The sequence below is a fragment of the Anomaloglossus baeobatrachus genome, chromosome 4 (genome assembly GCF_048569485.1).
Source record: "Anomaloglossus baeobatrachus isolate aAnoBae1 chromosome 4, aAnoBae1.hap1, whole genome shotgun sequence".
NCBI classification, from domain to species: domain Eukaryota; kingdom Metazoa; phylum Chordata; class Amphibia; order Anura; family Aromobatidae; genus Anomaloglossus; species Anomaloglossus baeobatrachus.
The window spans coordinates 57,153,495-57,180,665 of record NC_134356.1 but is presented as its reverse complement, the minus strand read 5'-3'; the positions used below and the strand labels follow the sequence as shown (position 1 = coordinate 57,180,665).

Below are 27,171 nucleotides of genomic sequence, written 5' to 3'. Positions count from 1 at the left end.
TGAGAAGCGCGATCAGCTGAGCTGTCACTCAGGTTACCCACGGACACCGCTGGATCCTCCAACAGTGACAGCAAGTAGCCCGAGTGACAGTGATGAAGTCACAGGTGAGTTGCGGTCACGGGGGGAGGATCCAGCTGGCCGCGGGTAACCTGAGGGACAGCAGCACTAATCGCGCTGCTCAATTCAGTCACTCAGGGGATTAGTGGTCACCGGTGAGTCCTTCACGGGTGACCGCTAATCAGGACGCGACACAGACAGAGCCGCGGGATGACAATGAAGTCGGGTGAAGTTTACCCGAGTTCATTCTGATCGTGCGGCTCTGTCTGTGTCTGCTGTCATCTGCCATTCAGCTCTGCTACATGGCTGTCTGTGGCTGCTGTCAGCGGCCATGTAGCAGAGCTGAATGGCAGATGACAGCAGCTGAGAAAAAAAAGGATCACACACGCATTACACACGCACTGCAATCATGAGAAAGATCTCAGGATCGCAGTGCAGTTGCATTGCACTCTGACCTAACCTGAAATAAAATCAGCCGAGTTTTTTTCAGCCAACTCGGACCGATTTTACTCGCATAGATGTGTTTCCAGCCTTTGAGTGGAACAGAAGTATTAGAAGAGACTGACCTTGTCATGGGTGTGCCCCGCTCTGGGGGATATCTCTGGCGAGTCTGGGACTAGACTAGTCTATTGTGTGCAGGTCTACAGCTTCTGTTTAAATGTATTTGCTTTCTTTTGGTGCTGTAGGGGTTAAGACCTCATTCCTATCTGGCTATCCTTTGCAGCCTTAACCTCAGGTGCAGCTCTTTGTGACCACTCCCCTTTGCTATAAATAGTGAGGTATCTTACCATCTGCTGCCAGTTATAGAATCTCATAATTCTTATGCTGACCACTTTGTAAAAAGCCTGTCTTTGTGGTGTTAGCTGCATTGGACTTGTTTGGAGTGTTTTCCTTTATGTGTGTGTCTATTTTGCCCTGTCTGGCTCTCTACCCCTGTGTTCTTTCATTGCAGTATTGAGACTAGTGCTTTCACCTGCCTTCTCACTAGCAAGGTTGAGTTTAGGGCAAGTCAGGGCCTAGGCACATGATCGGCGACAAGGGGATGGACGCGTACAGGGATAATAATACATAATCTTTATTTTATATAGTGCTAACATATTCCACAGCGCTTTACATACATCAGCAATACTGTCACTATTGGGGCTCACAATCTAAACTCCCTATCAGTATGTCTTTGGAGTGTGGGAGTAAACCAGAGTATCCGGAAACATGGGGGGAACATACAAAATCCTTGCAGATGTTGTCCTTTGGTGGGCTTTGAACCTAGGAGCCCAACGCTGCAAGACTACAGTGCTAACCACTGAGCCACCGTGCCACCCATGGGATGTTAAGGAGTGCAGGGATCAGCCTCAGGTGAGTGTAGGTTTTGACCCCGCTCCCCTCTCCCTAGCACCAGGCCCACAGCGGTATTACATTCCCGGTGTACCCTGTTTGTTGTGGCATTCACCGGGGGTTCCCTTAATCCCAGAGGAACCCCAGTAGTTACTGCATGACTGACATGCACTTAGACATTATGCATAGCACTCTGCTTATTCTGGTAGGCCCACAGACAATGAATGGAGGGGAAGTCGAGCACGTGGATCTCCGCTCCACTAAAGATGGGGCTGAAAGGCTGTTTCCAGGTTCCAGAGCCCAGTTCTCAGGAACACAGTGACTCCTATCCGTCAAACCTCAGTGAACAGTAAGTTATCCCATACTGTTTTGATAGGGAATACCTTGCTATCTTGGGTATAACGCCTTAAGAAGACACCAGTATTATAAATGGCATATGGAGGTAGGGAGTGCTGTAACAGATTTTTCTTAGTTTTCCAGGAGTTATTCCTCTGACCTGATCACAGGGGGAGACTATGGCTGAGATCTCAGTGATCAACTGCAATCAGTGAAGGATACAAGATCAAGTGTTCAGTTTTCCTGAAGCGCCTCCCAAGGGACAATGAAGAATTACAAAGTGCTGATTAAAAGTATTTAGAAATACCAGGACCTCCAAATCAAGACCTTATTTGTAGCTGGTTTCTGTAAGGCGAGCGGGTGTGAGCGGGAGTGGACCCACTTTGTCGTAGCACAGGGTACACCTCAAGGGCGTGACTTAGGCCCACACCAGGTTTTCACCAGAGCTTCTGATGGTGCGAATGGACTGGGCTGCCAGTAGCAATCAGATACCTCTCAGGAAGACTTGGTACTGCGACAGCTGACTCCAGACATATGGATATAGACAGTCTCTTACAAGGCAGGTGCACCCGGGATGGCTGATGCGGCAGGCACAGCCGGTATGGATAAATGCAGCAGCGGGTACAGCTGGTGTACATAGGTGCAGCCGCGGGTAGCTGGTAATGCATACTTGTACAGTATGGAACGATACAGCAGGATCGGCCGGTATTACAGAACAGACAGGTGTAAGTAACACAGCAGCAACACATAGATAAGGGACCTGAACAACTGGCAAGGCATCGCTAAGATTAGACCACATTGCCCAGGCCCATCCCGTAAGGGGAGGATGCCTTAAATATATAGTGCCTCTCAGCCATAGACTGAGAGGCACTTCCGGGTTAGGGCGCACTGGCTCTTTAAGAATAGGTGCTCATGTGTGCCTTAAGTATGCTCCCAGGAGGCCTATGCGGAGTGTGCAGGGCCTTGGAGCCAGCAACAGTGACTGGGGCTAGAGCAGACACCGAGATACCGCAGTGTAGCTGGGAGTCTAAGTGAGCCAGCGTCCCCGCCAGGAGAGGGGGGCAGGACAGTGTGGTGATGAGTGCTCCAGTTTCAACTCTGGCTACCCAAGGAGAGACCCAAAACAACTTATAACTCAGAATTCCTTGTTTGGACATTCGAAAATGGTTAGTGTAACCTGATTACCCTAGTTGTACTCCCATCCATTGGTAAGTATCGTGTCTTTACATACAGTATTATAAAGATATCATGGTAGTTATTATTGGGACCGAGGTGACAAGGGTGATGGCTGTTAGTGGTCCAAACCTCTTGAGAAAAAGAAATGGATGATCAGAAGAAGCAGCACTGGTGTGGGATTGGGTAGATAGCATAATGCAGCACTCTTAATAATCATATTAAGAACTGTCTTACTTGGCCTTGTTCTGACTTAAAAAAAACATGGCGGCTTCATCCAGGAACAGAGCCATGCTCATCCACAGGTTGGGTGGTAATACAGATCAATGGGGGGCCGCAATACCATATACAACCCATGGCCAGGCATGGCGTTTGTCTGGAAGAAAGACGTCATGGTGTTATTATCTAGTACTGTCCCTTAAAAGTTGCAATGCATTACATCAATAGTTGCAGAGGTATCACTTTTCTGCTGTGTATAGTGTATTGTTCTGTGTTGGCCATTCTTCTATGTATCGCTATGGATAATGTTCGGTTCAGCACTTATAGACAATGAACGCCTCGCAGGGAAACTGAGCACAAATCACTCCATATGCTTTCATTGCCTGCACAATAGTTGAGCATGAAAGAAGTTTCTTCTGGAAAGGTGTTATTTTCTTGTACTGCTTCTTACACAGCACTTCAGACTTGTGTTAATAAGTAATGACAGTATTATTACACTGCGTATATCCCTTGGGTACTTTATGTTATGTTCTAACATCGGCATGATAGGTCACACATAACATTTTTGCTCCAGCCGTGCAGTTCTTTGGCTTTGTATATGGCTGTGATGCTAGTCATTACTTATGGATAGTGTACCGCCCCAGCGTCAGCAGCCAAGACTACTCAGATCCAGATCCGCGGTGGCTCGAGGGGTCTCCGGACCCGGGAGGGGTCGCGAGGCCACTCGAAATTAAAGGGGAGGGTATATACAGGGAGTTTTTGTGTTTATAGTTCGTGATGCCACCCACGGTGTGAGGTAAGGTGGAGTACCACCGCTGCTGTTGGGAGAGCCCGGTGGTGATGGGATGGCAGCCAGGTGTTTAACCCCTCCGTGGGTAGGGGGAAATGCCCTGGGGCTAAGTGATGGTGAAATGGGGATACCGTTAGGGAGGAAAGGGGTCACTGCGTACTCACACAGTCCAATAACGCTGACACTGACAACTTGTAAAACGAAATTCTGAGCACCAATGCAGCAGGGAGGGAGCATGTCTGGATCCCGTGACCGATGGTGTTGCTTGTTAGCCTGTGACCTTTCCCTTGGCACCTTCTTTACTGGTTGGCCCCTGTAGTAGAGAACTAATCGGGTCCCGCTCACCTGTATGGCTAACTGAGTGAGCTTGCTCTCAGGGTTGACGCTTGGGATTTTCTGGACTGTGTATTGGGAAAGTCCTATCCCCCTCGTTGCACTAGTACCCCGATTTTGAAGCGGGTGGAGAACGAATCTTGAAGACTTCGTCCTCGTCGGGTAAATTACCAGGACGCTTGAAGCTACTTCCCGGCCTAGGGTCCACGTACCCCGTCGTGCCCTGGCCCCTGCCCGGAGATGGCACAAGGCCACCGGCTGCCCTCCTCAGCAGTTCCGTGCCGCTTGACACGATCCCCTGCGACCGGGGTTCCAGCTCCTACCAGGCCCAGACCAACGTCTGCCACCTAGTATTAACAAGGAGCCCAGATCCTGACCTCCTCCAACCGACTTGTGACCTCTCCTCACGAGAGTCACCACACAACTGACTACTCCTGACAGTCCTGACCCTCCCTAACCAATCCCCCAAGTGGGCGGCCCTATTCCCTTCAGGCTACCCATTGGTGTGTCTGGTGGGTGTGGTGCAGAGTGTTTCTAGGATTTCGATTAGCTTGTTCTTAGCAACACCAAAGGCTAGGGACCCATAACCAAGGAGGATCGGATACCGTGCAGAAGGGCAGATTGCACAATACCCTGTGACGACCTGATAGACCAGGGCGTCAGAATAGTATAGACGGAAGGGTAGTCAGATAAGCTGGGGTCAGGAAACAGGACGACACGACAGGACACAGGGAGTAAGCAGAAACGCAGTCGCAAGTCACAGGCTGAGAGTCAGAATTCCAGTAGAGTACATATTAGATTCAGGGAGCAGGCAGAGACGTAATCAGGTATATATATACAGTATATATATGGCAAATAACATCAGATGCAATATTGTTTGGTGAATTTGTTTTTTCTCTATCATTCAACATCTTTGCTGACATTAGTGCCTGACACTCTTTAGGGATTTACAGGGGTAGCTAGGGTAAAATTGTAAGGGGTGGGCAGACCCCTCACAAGGAAGCCTAGTTAACCCGGAAACGTTGTTAATAAAAATGTTTTATATTGTATGCATGTATGTTGAGTCAGGGTACCCCCTAGTGGCCGGGTGGGACGGCTGTCACCACAGTAGGGAGGTGGAGCCGGCAGTTTAGGAGGGAAGAAAGTGTGTAAGACAGGCAGTGGTCTCTGGGACCGGAAAGAAGAAGGAACAGCCAGGGGCAGAGTGTGGCAGCTGAAGTACAGGGAAGCCGGAGAAGACAGGAGCGGGCGGAACCTCGTAGGGTGAAGCAGTCCGGTGTGGGTCCGGGCTGTGGGTAGCCAGAAGTGGGAGCCGGGCGAAGTGAAGTAGTCAGGCAAGTCGCCCACTTGAGGGAACGCTAGAGTAGACTTTCCCTCAGCTGAAGGAAGCGCCATAGCATTGTGCTTTGTACTGCCAAGTGTGAAGAATTGCGAAGAATAAAACATGTTTGTTGTTTGCATTGACCCATGCCTGAAGAGTATTTGTGCGCCGGAAAACATCTGCACCACCACACTCTGCCCCACCAAGGCACCTCCTGTCCCCCCAGTGACGGCGACGCCAGGGGTAAGCCTGTCAGCAAGGGCCACGACTACAAGGCCGGAGGCACCCCTGGCACCCCGTTACAAAATAACACTGAACGGGGGCGCCATCTCTTGCATTGACTATTAGGGTGCCAACCTCCGTGGTCAGGCAGTACCAGAATTGGTGCTGCCTAGGGGATCTTCCTTATCCGTGGACGTCCATATACTTTTCTTGCAAAAAGTCCTTACTGTTCCATTTCTGTTTCATTTTACGTATACAGTAGGCAGATCTATTGCCATAGAGAATTACAAAAATATATCTAATGATCAAGCACAAATAATTAACATTAAAAAAAGTAATTATCCCTTTAAATGCTATCAATTATGAACTAGGTGTAATCTTTTTGCTTGATGCCAGATTTGGACATACAGTACAGGTTCCCTTAACGCAGATCTTTCATCAGATTTCACAAATACATATAGCATATATTACTAAATAGAATCGCTTAGATCAGATGAGGTTGTATATTTAGTTTGTCATAATGGCTGTTTAATTCTTTAGGAAAGTATAGATCTTTCTCCGCTCCTCTAGCCAAGATTAACATTTCCTCAGTGTCCCTCCTCCCTGCTGAGATCTCACACTGCTCAGTATAAGCTGCAGCTGTCAGTAAGCCTGGGTGCTGGAGACTGAATACACTTGGGCTAATTAGTTATTTTTTATCTAGAGCTATTAAATTCTCATTTTAAGATCAAGATTATACAGCCATACTGACATGGATTATAAAAGAAAATACACCAGCCTCATCTGGTCTAAAGGATGTATTTGTAAGTACTGTACTGGAGATATGAGCGACGAGACAGACTGCAGTAGTACAGGTTCCTTATTAGTTAAATGTTCATGCTGATTGGCTGATCCTCCTGTCATTCACGGTATATACGTCATGTATGTGCAATGAGGTTTAAGGATACAAAATGTCCCAGAAATTTGTATTTTGTGACTATTGTGACCTGAGGGACCATTGTACTTGCAAGATATAATTTTTTAGTTTACAGATAACAATAGGGAATAATAAATGCATTGTCTTACCTTTAAATCTCTATGCACCACCCCCATCTGGTGACAATGCAGTACTGCCTCTAGGATCTGCTGAATGCAGTGACTGATCATAAAAGATAATGCAAGGAAATAGCCGAAAAAAAGCAAATTAGGTTAAAAATTTAGAAACAAGATATAAAAAGTGCATTGACGGTTGATATTTGTGGAACGTACTGACCTGGCGTCTGCTTCACTGTAATACTCTCTGGCAACAATATCCTCAAACAGCTCCCCACCGGTGACCCTGCGAAGACACCGTGCACACGAGGTCAGACGTCCTCAGGACATAGTTACATATCATTTCTAAAGTATATGATAGTTTTAAAGATTATCTATCATTATTGTTTTTTAGCTAGGGCTGGATGTACGAAGTGTACGGAGCACAATCACTTACAGTGGCCTTCAATTGGAGCTCAGCTGTAGTATTGGAGAATGGCCACTAGAAGGTGTACGGAGCTGTGCTGTACCGGACTCTGTAACATGTGTACATCTGGTCACAGCAGGAGGACGCTGGATGTCGAACCCCACTAATCTGATATTGATGACCTATCCTAAGGGGTACTTTGCACGCTGCGACATCGCTAGCCAATTGTAGCGATGCCGAACGCGATAGTCCCCGCCCCCGTCACAGATGCGATCTCTTGTGATAGCTGTCGTAGCGAACATTGTCGCTACAGCAGCTTCACATACACTTTCCTGCCCTGCGACATCGCTCTGGCCGGCGACCCGCCTCCTTCCTAATGGGGCGGGTCGTGCGGCGTCATGGCAACGTCACACGGCAGGCGGCCAATAGAAGCGGAGGGGAAGAGATGAGCGGGACGTAAACATCCCGCCCACCTTCTTCCTTCCGCATAGCTCGGGGAGGCAGGTAAGGAAAAGTTCCTCGCTCCACACAGCGATGTGTGCTGCCGCAGGAACGAGGAACAACATCGTACCTGTCGCTGCAGCGAAATTATGAAAATGACCGACACTACACAGATCACGATTTACGATGCTTTTGCGATCATTTATCGGTGCATCTAGGCTTTACATGTTGCAACGTCGTTACTGGCGCCGGATGTGCGTCACTTTCGACCCCACGAGATCGCAGTAGCAAAGTACCCCTAAGAGTAGGTAATCAAGAAGTCCTGTACAACCCCTTTAAATATAAATTCAAATAGTATACCAATGTGATGTAGACCACAAATTTTACTTTAAAGAGGACCACCACTTACTTATTATAAAGAATTGAGTGAAATACCTTGTAAAAATCTCTGAGCCTCCCTGATTTTGCCACTCTTTTCCGTTTTCTTTTGCACCACTCCGTTTCAGAGATAATCACATTTGTTTGTTCTGGAGATCAGTATGTGAAATCTCTGCTTGCAGTCCAACTGGGTGTTTCTTCAGAGTCTTCTCTGGGGGCATGTGCATCCACCCCTTTCTCTCGTAGATGCTGCCAATCACAGCTTGACAGCTAATCTAATAGTCCCCGTTACATGCTACGATTTATCTGACGATATGTCGTTGGAGTCACGGTTTTCGTGAAGCACTTCTGTCGTCGTTAGCGACATCGTTGCATGTGACACCTACGAGCGACTCCGAACGATCTTAGAACTAGCGAAAATCGCTGATCGTTCACACGTCGTTCAATTTCAAAATATTGTTTGTCATTTGGAACGCAGCAGACATATTGCTACGTTTGACACCCTGCCAACGACGAACAACATCGTTAGTGCGTCCGTCATCGGGCGACGCGGGTGTGACGCTACGAGCAATGCTCCACGTCTCCTCCGCTCTGATTGGTGGTACCAACTGCGTTCTGATTTGGCAGGCATGGTTGATAAGCCGGACACAATTATACGCCTCTGTTGTTGCCGGAATCGTTGGGAGGATTGTTGTGTGATAGTGTCCACACGACTGCCTTGGTCAAACAATATATCGCTGAACGATGTAGCGTTGTTTGTGAGATGGGTACGTGTGACCCTTACAAAACGACCTATGAGTGTTCTCAGCAAATCGTAGCAACGATCTGGGCATGTCACATCGCTAACGAGATCGCTAGCAATATCATTGTGTGAAAAGCGGCCTTTAGATACTGCTGATCTGTGATTGGCAGTGTATGGGAGGGAGGGGTGAAAGCACACGCCCCAGAGAAGGCTCTGCTTACAGTCTAACTGGGTGTTTCTTCAGAGTCTTCTCTGGGACGTGTGCTTCAACCCCTCTCTTGTAGATGCTGACAATCACAGCTTGACAGCTGATCTAATAGTCTAAAGCCCGCTTTACACGCTGCAATGTATCTTACAATGTGTCGGCGGGGTCACGTCGTAAGTGACGCACATCCGGCATTGTAAGTTACATTGCAGTGTGTGACAGGTACATGTGATTGCGATTGAACAGTAAAATGTTCATCGCACACACGTCGTTCATTCCTCATGGATTGAATGTCAGGTTGTTCATCGTACCCGGGGTAGCGCACATCGCAGTGTGTGACACCCCGGGAACGATGAACAGCTCTTACCAGCGTCCTGCGGCTCCCGGCCCACAATGCGGAAGGAAGCAGGTGGGCGGGATGTTTACGTCCCGCTCAGCTCCGCCCCTCCGCTTCTATTGGCCGTTTGCCTCGTGACGTCGATGTGACGCCGAACGTCCCTCCCACTCCAGGAAGTGGACGTTCGCCGCCCACATCGAGGTAGTATGGACGGGTAAGTACGTGTGATGGGGGTTAATCGTATGTGCGGCATGTTCAACAAATTGAACGTGCCGCACATACGATGGGGGCGTTGCAAATCGCATACGATATCGTATGCGAAATTGCAACATGTAAAGCAAGCTTTAGATGCTGCCGACCTGTGATTGACAGTGAATGGGAGGGAGGGGTGAAAGCACACGCCCTTAGAGAAGACTCTGCTTACAGTCTAACTGGGTGTTTCTTCAGAGTCTTCTCTGGGGGCGTGTTCTTCAACCCCTCTCTCGTAGATACTACCAATCACAGCTCTAATGGCCCTAGATGCTGCAGATCTGTGATTGGCATCATATGGGAGGGAGGGGTGAAAGCACACACCCCTAAAGAACACTCTGCTTACAGTCTAACTGGGTGTTTCTTCAGAGATTTCCCATTTTGTGCTCCAGAAAAAAACAAGTGTGAATATCTTTGCAATGGTAGTGACGCAGCAAAAAAAAAATGCAAAAAAAAAATGGAAGAGCGGCAGAATAAGGGAAGCTCAGGGATTATTACAAGGAGTTTAAGTTGATTTTTTTTGTGCAACTGACAGGTCCTTTTTAAGGGACAATGCCACCTTGTTAATTGTCCCTTTTACAAGTGGTAAATGACAGTGAGTGATTGTGAACAACACAAAGGGTAAAAGTGCCAAGGAAAATGTAAAAGCCGAGCAAGATAATTGTTTCATTAAACTGAAAATGAACTTCATTGCCATTCTAATCACACGTTGCCTCCTGTACGGCAGAGACATCGCCGGTGAACATAAAGAACATACTCACAGATCAAACACTAAATAGTGGTGTCCTTCCTCCGAGATGCTGTCATGTAGTCTCACTGCAAAGGAAGACAGCAAACATTAAGATACGCCATTATATTTGCATAACCTGTAATAAATAATGCAAGAAAATTCATGTTTAGACGGATACAAATTTGTATGTTATTATAATATAGCAGAAATTGTCTGGGGGTGCGCTGAAGACATAATTTTGCAATAAAAAATTCATGTGTATTTTTACCATATCATGCCATCTGAAATAGATGAAAATTGGAAGAATATTCATTTGCATTACTCTCCCCCGTGGCACATATGGGCTATTATGTGGGTATTTCTACAATAGTGTCATCCTTGACTTTAAAGGTTTAATATTTGTTAAAGAATATGGGCCAGCCACACATAAAAAGATTACCTAATGATCAAGGAAGCTTTCTTTAATAGGGGTTCTCCTTTCAAAGTTGACCTTTCATTATATTTGTCATTCTGAACAGGACGCATGATGTAATAATGGCTGCAGAGTGGGATAAAACATCTTTTTTATTTTTAAATTTCGCTTCTCTGTTGTAGAGATATTAGCAATCAAGTATTTGGCATCTAATAAGTTAAGTTTTTTAAGTCTAAGTGGGTGTTATCAGACAGTTTTTACTGTGGGCGTGTACTTCTTCTCCCTGTACGATGCTAACCAATCATAAGCAGGCAACAACAGAGGGGAAGAAAAACACCCCCCCACAATAGTTTTGATTATAATGTCAGACAGCTTGATCTCCTGGTCTAACCTCCTGCATGAGTTAGTGTGGAAGAAGGGGCAGTTGTCATGGCCGGTGCCTCCATACATGTTACAGTGTCGGCCCAACCCGTTGATATCGGTAGGTTCGGATGACATAAGTATAATGTATATGGAGGTCTTAAATCCACATTCAAATGTTTGTCTTTCATGTATACATTACAGATAGATCATGTGTACCCCCTCATAATCTACAGGGTACATCAAAATTTAAAGAGCTGTTTAAATTTGCATAATTTTGGCGCACTTTGAGGCTGTGCTTAAATTATGTGATTAATTATTTTAAGAAGTTAAGAAGTTTTAAGAAGTTGTTAAAGCAACTGTTCACATTAGCCGTGTAGCTGCAGCTTTCTTCAGTTGACCCAGTGATTTGGCAGAATCTTACTGCTGTATACCATTGAGCTCATTCATAGATGCAGAACAATCCAAAATTATTATATAGTAGAAACGAAGGCACTCACCGGTTCTTGCTGTGCAGAAAAACTTTTATTCAAAGGTGGAGGTTACATGCTGTGGCAGCGGGGAGGGGTAAGACAGAACGAGTCAGACGACGACCGTTTCGCACTCTGTCTCAGTGCTTCGAAGCACTGAGACAGAGTGCAAAACGGCCGTCGTCTGACGTGTTGTTCTGTCTTACCCCTCCCCGCTGCCACAGCATGTAACCTCCACCCATGAATAAAAGTTTTTCTGCACAGCAAGAACCGGTGAGTGTCTTCATTTCTACTATATACTAATTTTAAATTATGTGATTTATGGCCTACTCATGCCATTTTTTCCTAGCTCCAACAAAGTGGGCAAAACTTGTGAGGACTGGGGGCATTGTGATCGTTGCTCATCAAATTCATTTAGATATTACTCCATCAGGAATATGAGTAGGATTTGTGGCAAGTTGCATACAGAGATCTATACCACTTGTCTGGTGCTCCTGATCAGAAAGAGACATACTGTATGCCTCTTCATGAGTCTGGAGCGTCTAACTCCAGCGCTCCCCCTTATAAAGACTGGTGAGTCAGTCTTCACGTACCAGACTGGGTCCACAAAGAAAATCAAGGAGATCTGCGCTTTATGGACTGAGTCACGGATTAAAACCACTCATACACGTCTATGGCTTTGTAAAAATCACAGGCTGCACATGGATGCCATCTGTAAGGTGTCTGTGTGCTGTCAATTTTTAACATTGTAATGAGTAGGAGAAGAAATTTTCATTTTACATATGAGAAAAATCCCTGACCAAACACTGCTGAAAGTCATTGCATTTTTTTCACTTGCGAGAAAAAAAAAATGAATGTAGGAACTCTGCCTCAGGCTAAAATGTTAGTTTGCTGTGACTTGCTTAGCTGCTTTATGAGTGCAGACACTGTCTCCCTCTGCTGGCCATATACAGTCACATCACATAGAGATGTCTCTTAAAGAGGACCAACCATCAGGATTTTCCTATATAAACTAAAGCCAGTGCTATACTGGTGCCATCATGCTGATTCTATACATACCTTTAGTTGTGAGATCGGATGTATAGTTTCTGAAATACAAGCAAGTAAAGTTTGTGAAATGCGCTGTTATTTGATGAGAGGTGCAACAGAATATCTAATAGGTGGGTCGGGTTTTGTTAGTTATTTCTGCCCCTGTCTGCCTGCCTGTCCTTCCTTCCTCCTTCCTCCCCCCTGTAATAAGAGAAACAGGGGGAGGAAGGACAGAGGGAGGAAGAACAGGCAGGCAGACAGGGCCAGGAATAACTAGCAAAACCTGACCCACCTATTAGATATTCTGCAGCACCTATCAATCAAATAACAGTGCATTTCCCAAATTGTACTTGCCTATATTTCAGAAAGTATACATCCGATCTCACAACTAAAGGTATGTATAGAATCAGCATGATAGCCCCAGTATAGCGGGTGCATGGCTTTAGTTTATATATGAAATTTATTTAGTTTATATATGAAAATCCTGGTGGTTGGTCCTCTATAGAGAGCTTATGTTTTCCTTAGGATAGGTCCAGGGGTGGGTTTCAGCCGGTTCTGTCCTGTTCGGGAGAACCGGTTGTTAAAATAGCAGCCGGTTCCCCGAACCAGCAAGAAACGGCTCTGGCGATCTGGTTCCCTGTATTCATTTGTGTTAGTGTCTCTTTAACACTCTAACACAAATGAATCCCCGTACCTCAGCGCCGCACTTCCGGGTTCAGTAAAACCTGTCAGCTCTCTGACCCGGCGTGCAGCGACGCGTTGACGCTGCAGAGAGGTCATGGCAGTGTGAGGAGGTAGCTCCTCCTCCTGCCGTCTGTCAGTGTTCAGATACGAGCTGCGGAGGACGGAGGACAGAGGAGAGGCCGCCGGTGCTTGGAGCAGGTAAGCGCTCAGTGAGCTGAAGATGCAGGGAGAGGGGAAGCATAAGATGGCAGCTATATGTGGAGGGGAGGCCGCATAAAGATGGGCGCTATATGGGAAAAGGAGCCATATAGGACAGAATCTGCAGGGGAAAAGGAGCACATGGGATGAGAATCTGCTGGGGGAAAAAGGCCATAATGGGATGGGATCTGCAGGGGAAAGAGGCCATAATGGGATGGGATCTGCAGGGGAAAGAGGCCATAATGGGATGGGATCTGCAGGGGAAAGAGGCCATAATGGGATGGGATCTGCAGGGGAAAGAGGCCATAATGGGATGGGATCTGCAGGGGGGGAGAGACCACATGGGATGGGATCTGTAGGGGAAAAGCAGCCACATGGGATGAGATCTGTATGGGGAAGGTCGTCCGTTCCAATTTTAGCAGGGCTCCTTTAGTAATTTTTAAAAATTGTAGAAAAACCGTTTAATACACTATGACTGACAGTGACTGGAACAACTGATACTGGACAGGAGAGTGACGGTAGAGGAGAAGAAGGGTCAAGAGATTATACTTTAAATTACTTGGATTTTTTGGTTGAGGAAAGTGCGTGAAAATGGGTGTGGCTAACAAAATGGTGTGGTTACAGAATGGGTGTGGTTTTCAAATAGGTGGGGTTTACAGAGAACCTGTTAAAAATTTGAATCCCACCCCTGGATAGGTCATCAGTGTCTGATCAAAAAGGGACTGACACCCCATAACCCCACTGATCAGCTTTTCCCGGTACCACAGTTTTGAAGTCTATGACCGGAAATACTGAGATCTGGAGCTGCTCTGTCCTCTGATAGTGGACACGGCCGGGTACTGCACATCGCCTCCCATTGAAATCAATATGAGGCAGATATGCAGTACCTGGCTGCGGCCGCTATTGGAAAACGAGACAGCTCTGGAACAGAGCATTTCCGATCATAGATTGCCAGCGGTGGCACTGGGAAAAGCTGATCGGTGGGTGTGTGGGGTATCGGACCCCGGCCAATCAGACATTGATGACCTATCCTAAAGGGTGCTTTACATGAGACAATCTATCGTGCGATAGATCGTCGGGGTCACGGTTTTTGTGACACACATCCGGCATCGCTTGCGACGTCGGGCTGTGTGACACCTCCGAACAACGCAGTATCGCTCACAAATCGTGAGTCATCTACTCGTCGCTCGGTTTCATAATCTCGTTTAATTAAAATGGCGCCGGTTGCTCATCATTCCCGGGGTAGCACACGCCACTCCGTGTGACACCCCGGGAACGATGAACAGCAGCTTACCTCCGTCCCTCGGCACCCGCCGGCTATGCGGAAGCAAGGAGGTGGGCGGGATGTTTACGTCCCGCTCATCTCCGCCCCTCCGCTTCTATTAGCCGGCCGCTGTGTGACGTCGCTGTGACGCTGCACGACACGCCCCCTTAGGAAGGAGGTGGGTCGCCGGCCAGAGCGACGTCACAGGGCAGGTATGTGCGTGTGAATCTGCCGTAGTGATAATGTTCGCTACGGCAGCTATCACAAGATATCACCTGTGCGCCGGGGGCTTCCCATCAGGAAGAGGATGTTCGCTGCCCACAGCGACATGGCACAACAGGTAAGTGCGTGTGACGGGGGTTAACGAATTTGTGCGCCACGGGCAACTAATTGCCCGTGACGCACAACCGACACGGGCGGGTACGATCGATCGTGAAATTGCACGATAGATCGTACCGTGTAAAGCGGGCTTAAGGATAGGCCATCAAAATATAAGTAGTGGACGACCCCTTTCAAATATATCTCTTTATATTTAATAGTTTGATTTTGATTTACAATATTTTATAGAAGTTCCAAATGTAAAGGTCCATAATGGATACAAAGAAATGTAAAGCGTGGGAAAAAAACAATGTTGTCACCAATCCTCTGGATAGGAGACATGATACTTTCTCTGATTCTAACTGTGGCTCTGAAGTGCCCCGTTGGAATGGAGTGGTGGCGAGCGTCATCTAGGGGTTTATGTGGTATAGCCAAATTCATGATTTACTAATAAAATCTACAACTACATAAAAAATGAGAGTAAAGATGAATAAATATTTTAATGCATTTTTATGTGGTTTCCGTCCCCCATAAAGCAACTTTATTGAAACAGTTTTTCATGAATCCATATACATGGATCTGAGTTTTCACCCCATGGCTCAGTTCTTGCTATATTCTTTGTTTCTTATTCTTCTTTTTTTTATTATTATTATTTTTTATTTATTTTATTTATTTATTTTATTTTTTATTATTTTTTATTATTCTTTTTTTTAATGTAAAATGTGGAAACATATTTCAGTAAAAGAAATGATCATTTTGGACAATCGCTTTTACTAGAAGGGTCGTGTGATGGTAACCTGACTATGCCGTTGCACCAGCAGTGATAAGATATAAACTCTATAGCACCTCGCAATAAGTGTTCAGTTTTTCTGCAGAACAAGGAATAAGGAATTACACTGATTTTACTGAATGAGGGATCCCTCTAGGAATACAGTTTCCAAAACAGGCAACAAGTTAATAGTTCACATTGATTTCAATGGGAGTTGCTGATGATAAATGGAATCAGTTGGCTGCAATTGTGTCTCCGTTTTATCAGATTTCCACACTATTTGGTAGGGAGAATAGCAAAAAAATACTACAGTATCACTTAGAAACCCAGAATAGTAGAGTATAGTTTAGAGCTGAGCAAATAAATTCACAAGACCCTAGTCCAGCAGCCCTGTCAGTATTCCAAGGAGCTCTGCTATGTTTCGGCATCCTTGGCTCCTGTTTTGATTAGTCGGCCTGGAACAACGTTGTCTGTGCTTCACACCACAACTATGATAATGCAAAACATGAGCTCGGGAGGCCAGAAGCCTCCCATTGAGTTGACCCGAATCCAGCAGCCCAGTCAGTACTCCAAGAAACTCTTCCAACTGCCCCATACTCATCAACATCCATGGCTCCTCTTTTGATTATTCAGCCTGGCATGATGTTGTCTGTGTTTCACACCACAATCATGACAATGCGCAAGGTGAACTCAGGGAGGCCAGAAGCTTTCTGTTGAGCTGACCGTAATCCAGCGGACAATCAGTATTCCAAGTAGCTCTGATAACCAATCCTACTTGTCGGCATCCATAGCTCCTCATTTGATTAGTGGGCCTGGCACAACACTGTCCGTGCTTCACGCCACAACCATGATAAGGCAAAAGGTGAGCTCAGGGAGGCCAAAATGATACTATTGAGCCGACCCTAATCCACCAGCCTGGTCAGTATTCCAAGTAGCTCTGCTAACTGCCCCATACTCGTTAACATCCATGGCTCCTCTTTTGATTATTATGGCCTGACATGATGTTGTCTGCGTTTCAAACCACAATCATGATAATGTGCAAGGTAGGCTCAGGGAGGCCAGAAGCTTTCCATTGAGCCGACCCTAATCCAATGGATCATCAGTATTCCAAGTAGCACTAACTGCCCCTACTTGTCGGCATCCATGGATTCTCCTTTGGCCTGGCACTACGCTGTGTGTGTTTCATACCACAGCCATGATAGTGCACAAGGTGAGCTCAGGGAGGCCAGAGTATTCCCATTTAGCCAACCCTAATCTAACAGCTTGGTCAGTATTCCAAGGAGCTCTGCTAACCCCCCTCCCCTACTTGTCAGCATCCATGGCTTCTCTTTTGATTAGTTGGCCTGGTACAATGTTGTATGTGCATCATACCACAACCATTAAAATGCACAAGATAAGCTCAGGGAGGCCAGATGCCTTCTGTTGAGCCGACCCTAATCCAGCGGCCTGGTCAATGTTCCAAGGAGTTCTATTAACCGCCACCTACTTGTCGGTATCCATGGCTCCTCTTTTCAATTAGTCGATCTGGCACAATGTTGTCTATGCTTCATACCACAACCATGAGGATGCACAAGGTGAGCTCAGGGAGGCCAGACACCTTCCATTGAGCTGACCCTAATCCAGCGGCCTGGTCAAGGAGTTCTGCTAACCGCCACCTACTTGTCGGCATTAATGGCTCTTCTTTTTATTAGTCCGCCTGCCACAACATTGTCTGTGAGTCACTCCGCATTGATGTCAGTGTACCAGACTGGATGATCAAAAGAGGAGCCGCAAATGCTGACAAGTAGGCAGTTCATGAGGTTCCTGTAGAGTGCCCACAGTATACTGACCTAGCCACTGGACCGGGATCCATCAAATCAATTTGTTCATCTCTAATATTGACACTTGGGACCCTAGTCCAGCAGCCCTGTCAGTATTCCAAGGAGCTCTGCTATGTTTCGGCATCCTTGGCTCCTGTTTTGATTAGTCGGTCTGGAACAACGTTGTCTGTGCTTCACACCACAACTATGATAATGCAAAACATGAGCTCGGGAGGCCAGAAGCCTCCCATTGAGTTGACCCGAATCCAGCAGCCCAGTCAGTACTCCAAGAAACTCTTCCAACTGCCCCATACTCATCAACATCCATGGCTCCTCTTTTGATTATTCAGCCTGGCATGATGTTGTCTGTGTTTCACACCACAATCATGACAATGCGCAAGGTGAACTCAGGGAGGCCAGAAGCTTTCTGTTGAGCTGACCGTAATCCAGCGGACAATCAGTATTCCAAGTAGCTCTGATAACCAATCCTACTTGTCGGCATCCATAGCTCCTCATTTGATTAGTGGGCCTGGCACAACACTGTCCGTGCTTCACGCCACAACCATGATAAGGCAAAAGGTGAGCTCAGGGAGGCCAAAATGATACTATTGAGCCGACCCTAATCCACCAGCCTGGTCAGTATTCCAAGTAGCTCTGCTAACTGCCCCATACTCGTTAACATCCATGGCTCCTCTTTTGATTATTATGGCCTGACATGATGTTGTCTGCGTTTCAAACCACAATCATGATAATGTGCAAGGTAGGCTCAGGGAGGCCAGAAGCTTTCCATTGAGCCGACCCTAATCCAATGGATCATCAGTATTCCAAGTAGCACTAACTGCCCCTACTTGTCGGCATCCATGGATTCTCCTTTGGCCTGGCACTACGCTGTGTGTGTTTCATACCACAGCCATGATAGTGCACAAGGTGAGCTCAGGGAGGCCAGAGTATTCCCATTTAGCCAACCCTAATCTAACAGCTTGGTCAGTATTCCAAGGAGCTCTGCTAACCCCCCTCCCCTACTTGTCAGCATCCATGGCTTCTCTTTTGATTAGTTGGCCTGGTACAATGTTGTATGTGCATCATACCACAACCATTAAAATGCACAAGATAAGCTCAGGGAGGCCAGATGCCTTCTGTTGAGCCGACCCTAATCCAGCGGCCTGGTCAATGTTCCAAGGAGTTCTATTAACCGCCACCTACTTGTCGGTATCCATGGCTCCTCTTTTCAATTAGTCGATCTGGCACAATGTTGTCTATGCTTCATACCACAACCATGAGGATGCACAAGGTGAGCTCAGGGAGGCCAGACACCTTCCATTGAGCTGACCCTAATCCAGCGGCCTGGTCAAGGAGTTCTGCTAACCGCCACCTACTTGTCGGCATTAATGGCTCTTCTTTTTATTAGTCCGCCTGCCACAACATTGTCTGTGAGTCACTCCGCATTGATGTCAGTGTACCAGACTGGATGATCAAAAGAGGAGCCGCAAATGCTGACAAGTAGGCAGTTCATGAGGTTCCTGTAGAGTGCCCACAGTATACTGACCTAGCCACTGGACCGGGATCCATCAAATCAATTTGTTCATCTCTAATATTGACACTTGGGACCCTAGTCCAGCAGCCCTGTCAGTATTCCAAGGAGCTCTGCTATGTTTCGGCATCCTTGGCTCCTGTTTTGATTAGTCGGCCTGGAACAACGTTGTCTGTGCTTCACACCACAACTATGATAATGCAAAACATGAGCTCGGGAGGCCAGAAGCCTCCCATTGAGTTGACCCGAATCCAGCAGCCCAGTCAGTACTCCAAGAAACTCTTCCAACTGCCCCATACTCATCAACATCCATGGCTCCTCTTTTGATTATTCAGCCTGGCATGATGTTGTCTGTGTTTCACACCACAATCATGACAATGCGCAAGGTGAACTCAGGGAGGCCAGAAGCTTTCTGTTGAGCTGACCGTAATCCAGCGGACAATCAGTATTCCAAGTAACTCTGATAACCAATCCTACTTGTCGGCATCCATAGCTCCTCATTTGATTAGTGGGCCTGGCACAACACTGTCCGTGCTTCACGCCACAACCATGATAAGGCAAAAGGTGAGCTCAGGGAGGCCAAAATGATACTATTGAGCCGACCCTAATCCACCAGCCTGGTCAGTATTCCAAGTAGCTCTGCTAACTGCCCCATACTCGTTAACATCCATGGCTCCTCTTTTGATTATTATGGCCTGACATGATGTTGTCTGCGTTTCAAACCACAATCATGATAATGTGCAAGGTAGGCTCAGGGAGGCCAGAAGCTTTCCATTGAGCCGACCCTAATCCAATGGATCATCAGTATTCCAAGTAGCACTAACTGCCCCTACTTGTCGGCATCCATGGATTCTCCTTTGGCCTGGCACTACGCTGTGTGTGTTTCATACCACAGCCATGATAGTGCACAAGGTGAGCTCAGGGAGGCCAGAGTATTCCCATTTAGCCAACCCTAATCTAACAGCTTGGTCAGTATTCCAAGGAGCTCTGCTAACCCCCCTCCCCTACTTGTCAGCATCCATGGCTTCTCTTTTGATTAGTTGGCCTGGTACAATGTTGTATGTGCATCATACCACAACCATTAAAATGCACAAGATAAGCTCAGGGAGGCCAGATGCCTTCTGTTGAGCCGACCCTAATCCAGCGGCCTGGTCAATGTTCCAAGGAGTTCTATTAACCGCCACCTACTTGTCGGTATCCATGGCTCCTCTTTTCAATTAGTCGATCTGGCACAATGTTGTCTATGCTTCATACCACAACCATGAGGATGCACAAGGTGAGCTCAGGGAGGCCAGACACCTTCCATTGAGCTGACCCTAATCCAGCGGCCTGGTCAAGGAGTTCTGCTAACCGCCACCTACTTGTCGGCATTAATGGCTCTTCTTTTTATTAGTCCGCCTGCCACAACATTGTCTGTGAGTCACTCCGCATTGATGTCAGTGTACCAGACTGGATGATCAAAAGAGGAGCCGCAAATGCTGACAAGTAGGCAGTTCATGAGGTTCCTGTAGAGTGCCCACAGTATACTGACCTAGCCACTGGACCGGGATCCATCAAATCAATTTGTTCATCTCTAATATTGACACTTGGGATCCATCCTAGAGACTTCAAGTCTAGATTACATCTACTTTATATAGTGTGAGCAGCGCAGAAGAGGTGTTCATTTCACTGAACTCTTCATTACGTAATTTCAGCTCCGATTGTATCGTCTTTAACCCTCTCGACCTTGGAAAACCCCACACTGTGATGGGAGGACAGTGTGGGAGGGGGACTCCACACAACGACATGTTAATAGCAATGTTTGAGACAATGAACAACGAGGGAATACTGGGCTATTTCTGTAGACTGACACCCAATTGCATGTTCGGAGCCTGGCAATTAGCTCTGGATATGTTAATTGCAGCCTAATTCTTCCATCATACACACTACACTTACACAGCGAGGGGAACTAAAAATCCCTCCACGGAGCCCAGCCGTGATTACACAACATCAGCTCAAGGAAATTTGGAACATTCTGCCATTGCGCGTCTATTTCCAGTTCATTTTCCAAATCACTGGGCTCTACCCCTCCTCGTTGTGACTGGTACCACTCACAATGAATAAGATTTGCATTTCGGAGTCTCAGGGTGTTCGGGGAGATTTCTGAGTTCTTTTACTGTAACTAAAAAAGGTTCTAAGTAACTCTGTAGTCTGCAAATTGGTCCCAAGCTGATCGTTTTAAAGAAATATGGAGGTGGATTTTAGTAGCGTTTAACATGTAAGATAATGAAAGAAAGCCATAATTGTCAGAGCGCAGGTGGAAGCAAGTGGGAAAGTAATGTCAAGCAGGAAAAACACGTGTGGATGACAAACTGAAGTGTGACAGCAAGATGTAAGGTGACCCAAAATATGTAGATAATATATCAGCCCCCTGATATCTGACAATCCAATATTACAAACTGTAGGAGGGTCACTCAAAAAAAAATATAAAGTGAGGTATAGTTCTTTTGCAATGAGTCCCTGTGGTGGATACAGGGTTAGAGAGAGACAGAAGAAGGCCCCTTTGCAATAAAAGTATGTGGACCCTTTGCAGTCAATAGTTCATCATAACACATCCCTTTATTTACTGGTTTGGAGGTGTAAGTATCTCCCTTACTTTTTGGGCCCTTGTGCAACATTGAGACTGCTCTTGGGTGGGTATGTGGCACTGTGACTATTGCTGAGCAGGTACCTGTCACGGATGTGTCTCGGACGGCTGACAATCCAGTAGCAGTGAGGGCTAGAAAATCCCAGAGATTGGCAACACGTGTTATCTGACAGTTCCCTCTTTCTGCAGCTGCGGACTCTATGACCCTGGGAAACTGTCAGTTTTTCCTCTGTTACCAGCCTCTGACTTCCTTTATTAACCTCACCCTGGCGTGGTTTGAGTGCAATTTACAGTTTGTTCCTTGCTGAGCTCTGGACAAGTCGTTTTCTGTTGCTCCAGACTTCTGTGGTTGTTGCAGCTTAGATAATTGTTTGTCTTTGCTATCTACCAGGGCTCTGGTGATTGCAGTTCAGTTGTTTTTCCCCTCTATTGTTCTCTTATATCTTCCTTAAAGGTCCAGTCACACTAAGCAACTTACCAGCGATCCCAACAACGATAGGGATCGCTGGTAAGTTGCTAGGAGGTTGCTGGTGAGCTGTCACACTGCGACGCTCCAGCGATCCCACCAGCAACCTGACCTGGCAGGGATCGCTGGAGCGTGGCTACACGAGTTGCTGGTGAGCTCACCACAACCAGTGACCAGCCCCCAGTCTCCTAGTTACAGCACACATCAGGTTAATTAACCCGATGTGTGCTGCAGCTAAATGTTCACAGAGCAGGGAGCAGCGCACAATGCTTAGCGCTGGCTCCTTGCTCTCCTAGTTACAGCACACATCAGGTTAATTAACCCGATGTGTGCTGCAGCTAAATGTGCACAGAGCAGGGAGCAGCGCACAATGCTTAGTGCTGGCTCCTTGCTCTCCTAGTTACAGCACACATCGGGTTAATTAACCCGATGTGTGCTGCAGCTAAATGTGCACAGAGCAGGGAGCAGCGCACACTGCTTAGTGCTGGCTCCTTGCTCTCCTAGTTACAGCACACATCGGGTTAATTACCTGATGTGTGCTGCAGCTACATGTGCACAGAGCAGGAGCCGGCACTGACAGTGAGAGCGGAGGAGGCTGGTATCAAAGGTAAATATCGGGTAACCAAGGACAGGGCTTCTTGGTTACCCGATGTTTACATTGGTTACCAGCCTCAGCAGAAGCTGGCTCCCTGCTCACTGCACATTAGTTGTTGCTGTCTCGCTGTCACACACAGCGATGTGTGCTTCACAGCAGGACAGCAACAACTAAAAAATGGCCCAGGACATTCAGCAACAACCAACGACCTCACAGCAGGGGCCAGGTTGTTGCTGGATGTCACACACAGCAACATCGCTAGCAACGTCACAAAAGTTGTTCGTTACCAGCGATGTTGCTAGCGATGTTGCTTAGTGTGACGGGGCCTTTAGTGTCAGTGGTGTTGACTTAGAGCTCATACCCTCCATCCTTACTTAGGGTTCATTTGCTAGGGTAACACAGGGCCCCAGGTATTCCAGCTCGACGACAGGTGCGGAACCTTTATAGGTTGGTGAGGGCAGTGAGGGTGAGCTGCAGGTTATAGTCAGGGGTCACCACTTCCCCCTTTCCCAAGCTATAAGGCATTCGTTCCCCATTCCTGTGTGTTGCTTTAAACGTCTGGTATAGGCTCTCTCCCCTGCCGTGAGCATATGAGCCTGACAGTTGTCTCAGACACTATGTGTACTTAGCCAAACTAAGGGAGTTGTATAATCAGAAAATGAAATACATTTTTTATGTTAAATTTATTTTTGAAAACGAAAATTGATCAGTTTTTTTTTTAAATTCCATATCACTAAGTAAAAAAAAATGTACATCTTTAAGTTTTCACTAGGCCTTTCACTGAGACACTTTACAGCAGTCTCATTATCATAACAGACAAGATTACAATGAAAGGTAACAGAGAAGATAACCCATAAGTCACCACTCATCCTTCTTTTCCTTCCTTCACAATCACCTTTGCACACATAACATTTCTATTCTAACAAATAGGGTCTAAGATAGTCTATTACTGATGATCAAGGAGGTAAGTTTAGTAGCCAATTTGTGAATTTAAGGATTTTCTTTTAATATACTGTATATAGAGTTATGGAAAAAAACAAAAACATAAATTTATTAAGAAAAAAAATTACAATAACAACTGTATTGAAGCAAAGATCATTTTCCAGTGGCACATTGCCTGTAATGTTTTAATGGTGAGCAAATGACTGTTCTCAGTGCCAGCAGTGGCTAGAAGGGCTCAGTTGTGGAGCTTCACAACACAGCTCCATCAATTGTATTCAAATCTATAGGGGCGGATGTGCAGCACTTGATCGCAGCCACTATACAGTTCATGGAGCTGTGCTGCGCGGCTCTGGAACTGAGCACTTCTGGACACAGCTTGCCTCAGGAATAATGATGGGCGAGTGTTCTCGCCTTTGCTTGGTACTCGATATAGCATCAGGGTGCTTGGGTTCTCATGGTCCTTGGCTGAGTATCACAGGTGTTCGGATGTGTTGTTTATGATGCATCGAACACAAAGAGTAGACTCGCTTCCCTGAATCATGCCATTTGGCACCCCAGTGAGAGACACTCACAGTCTCTGAATGGCTCTCAGTGGGGGGAAAACATTTTTGGATGTAGTGTCCAATAAAACCCTGCTCCCCCACCCGCCGGAAATGCTGTTTATGGCTAGTTGTTTGTGGACAGAGAGACGAACTGCCCAATTATTGACTTCCATTATACTTGTTACTCGAATTGAGCCTGTCCGAGCGTCCATCCTGCTCGACTCGACTAACAAACACTCAAGCGTTGTAGTGTTCACTTATCATTTCGAGTACCGAGAACCGATCATTGTACTGTGACGCCCTGGGCAAGCCAGGGGTCACAGGTCACAACACCAACATGCACCCCACATTCCCTGCAGGAACACCAAGGTCAGAACACAAATCCTTGTTGCCTTCCTCCAGGGGCTGATGTCCACACCAGGGGGTGGGCCAGGCGGTTGGCTCCGCCCACCAAGGAGTTCACAGCCCTGGAGGCGGGAAAACCAGGCAGATCAGTCTAGACAGAGTTAGAGAGTGGAAGTTGAGGAGTAAACAGCAGATTAAGTGGAGAGTTCAAAGTGAGAGGAAGGAGAAGGAGGACAGTGAGAGTAGTGACAGAGAAAGTGACAGTTGAAAAGCCTGAAGTTAGTCCGGGTGTGTGCCCCGGACTGAGACAGCAAGGTTGGCAGACGGCGGTGACCGTCTGCAGGAGAGGCTACTTGGAGGTTGCCGAAAGGACCGTGGACGGGTGGTGGCCCGGCGGTACCGGAGCGGTATACGAAGAGAAGCCAGCACCATTGGCAGGGGCCTTTCGGATCCCGGCAAGGCTAGGAGTCGCCGTGAATTTGCCAAATCAGTCAGTGAAGGGGACCTCAGGGTCTCCCAACAACCAAGTCCCGATTGAAGGCAACAGTCCGACCGTTAAAGAGAGACACTGCCACCGCCAGGGCACCAGTTTCTCAGGGCCAGCGTCTGCGGGCAAGAGAGGGGCTCCTCCGGCTCATATCCAAGCTGGGGAGCGGGTTACCGGTGGGAATCCATCGCTACCAAAGAACCGTACTTAGGTGCAGGGAAGTGACCGTCACCGCTAACTGCAGGGAACATCAGCACCGTAGCCGTCCGAGGGACCCGTCCAACCAGCCGTTTGTTTACCGTGAACTGTGTCATCATCCTTGGGCTGAGTGAGTACCTCCATGCCGGGCGGCACAGCGCTACCCCTGCATCCCTGCACCTCCACAGGCCCCATAACCCACCTGTCCACCATCCCAACCCCATCACTGGGCCCCGGGACCACCAAACCCCCTACCCACGGAGGGGCCAATCAACAACTAGCTGCTCCATACCACCACTCCCGGGATCCCCAGACAGAGCAGCGGTGGTGTCCACACAATCACCACAACTGTGGGTGGCGTCACGGACAATAAATTATCCCAAAAACCAAACACCATTCACTCACGGGCGAGGAGTGTCGCTCGAGTCCCCGGGATCCGGCCCATCGCTCGAGCCACCGAGCAGCAGCAGGCCGCAGAAGCAGCGGCAGCCGGACCCGAGCAGTGGGAGAGCGCAGCGTCCCCTCCTCCGCCCGCAACAACTTGGCGTCACGAACAGGATCTTACCGCTCTGCCGTTGGGTAGAGGTGCGCCTTGTGACCGCCAGAGGTGTCCGGCCGGAAAATTTCAGAAGCCGCCATCTTTGGCGCGAAGAGTTCCCGCTCGAGCGTCTTCTCGAGTAGCAGAGGCGCGAAGGCCAAAACCCCGCCCCGATAGAGGAGGGGCCGGAAAGAGGCTAAGGGGGACGAAATGGCGACTGGTCGCATGTAGCCGCGGCTATAGAAGCAGGGACGCCAGGACCCTGCGGCCATTGACTGGTTCCTGGAAGGGGCCGCTGCTAAAGATGCTGAGTCCGACCGAGAACACCGTGGTCCCCACGCCTGGCCCCGCAGCGTGGGTGGAAGTCCGGACTGTCCAGCTAAGCAGCCGTCTGCAGGTCCGCATGCAGCTCCTCCTGGAGGAGTGGGAGGCCGACATGGCGGAAGTGGTGGCGGCCATACGGAGACGCGAGGTGGAGGGAGTCTTGGAAGGGAGGATAAGTGACCCATGCCCCTGTGCCCCTAGTGGGTCGGTCATCGCGGCTGAGGGACCCGGTCCATACCCACTCGCCCTGCTACCTCCCCCGCTACCCGTGTTGTCTGCTGCTGCCCCGCCACTAGGCCCGCTACCACCACCACCGGTAGCGGTACCCTGCCAATCCGCCCCGGCGGACCGACCTGCAGCAGAAGCTCGTGACCGCCCTGATCCGCTTCCATGGAAGAAGCCGAAGGCTGAAGCCGTCAGCAAAGATGCACCGGAGGCACGGCGGGGATGCAGCTGCCAGGAGGCAGAGCAGGCCATGTCACAGCGGGGTCCCTCATTACTGAAGGTGCCGGTCGTAGCCGACACGGAGGGACTCTGGCTGGGTCTGTCCCCCGCACACGCTGACCAGAGCAAACAGAAAGTGCTCCCGGCTGGGAGCGGCGGCAACAGCAGCTGCGCAGGGAGATCGATGCCCGAGAGGGGTGTAGAGCGGATGTACATGCCCGCATGAATATGGAGGAAGATGACCCGCAGCGAGCTACCATCGGGGTCCACAGAGGTGCACCATGTGAAGGTGGCACTAGAGCCCCGCGATTGAGGATGGACTGCTAAGCCGGCGGTCCTCCGCCTAAAAGTTGTCCCCGTTGGGACCACCAGTGTGTCTGTTTAAAAGTTTGGAAAATGATGAAAATGAACAATTGATGGAAAGTAACCTGATTGTCTACCGTGATTTGGAAAACCGGCCGTTGCCGGCACCGTTGTCCCCATGGGGACTGTTTAAAATGCATAGGGAACTCCCTATGGACAAGCCC

The 27,171-nt window shown here is 48.0% G+C and overlaps 1 protein-coding gene across 3 annotated transcripts in view; it reads right to left on the bottom strand.

The window, feature by feature from the left end:
• CAMK2A (calcium/calmodulin dependent protein kinase II alpha) overlaps positions 1-27,171 on the bottom strand; it is a 342,928-nt gene that overhangs the window by 101,280 nt on the left and 214,477 nt on the right. For all 3 annotated transcript variants that reach the window (XM_075344361.1, XM_075344363.1, XM_075344362.1), the window contains exons 4-6: positions 10,335-10,389; positions 7,036-7,101; positions 6,849-6,921 (exon numbers count right to left, since the gene is read on the bottom strand). In XM_075344361.1, the coding sequence (XP_075200476.1) occupies positions 6,849-6,921; positions 7,036-7,101; positions 10,335-10,389 (194 nt within the window). The remainder of the gene's footprint in view (positions 1-6,848; positions 6,922-7,035; positions 7,102-10,334; positions 10,390-27,171) is intronic.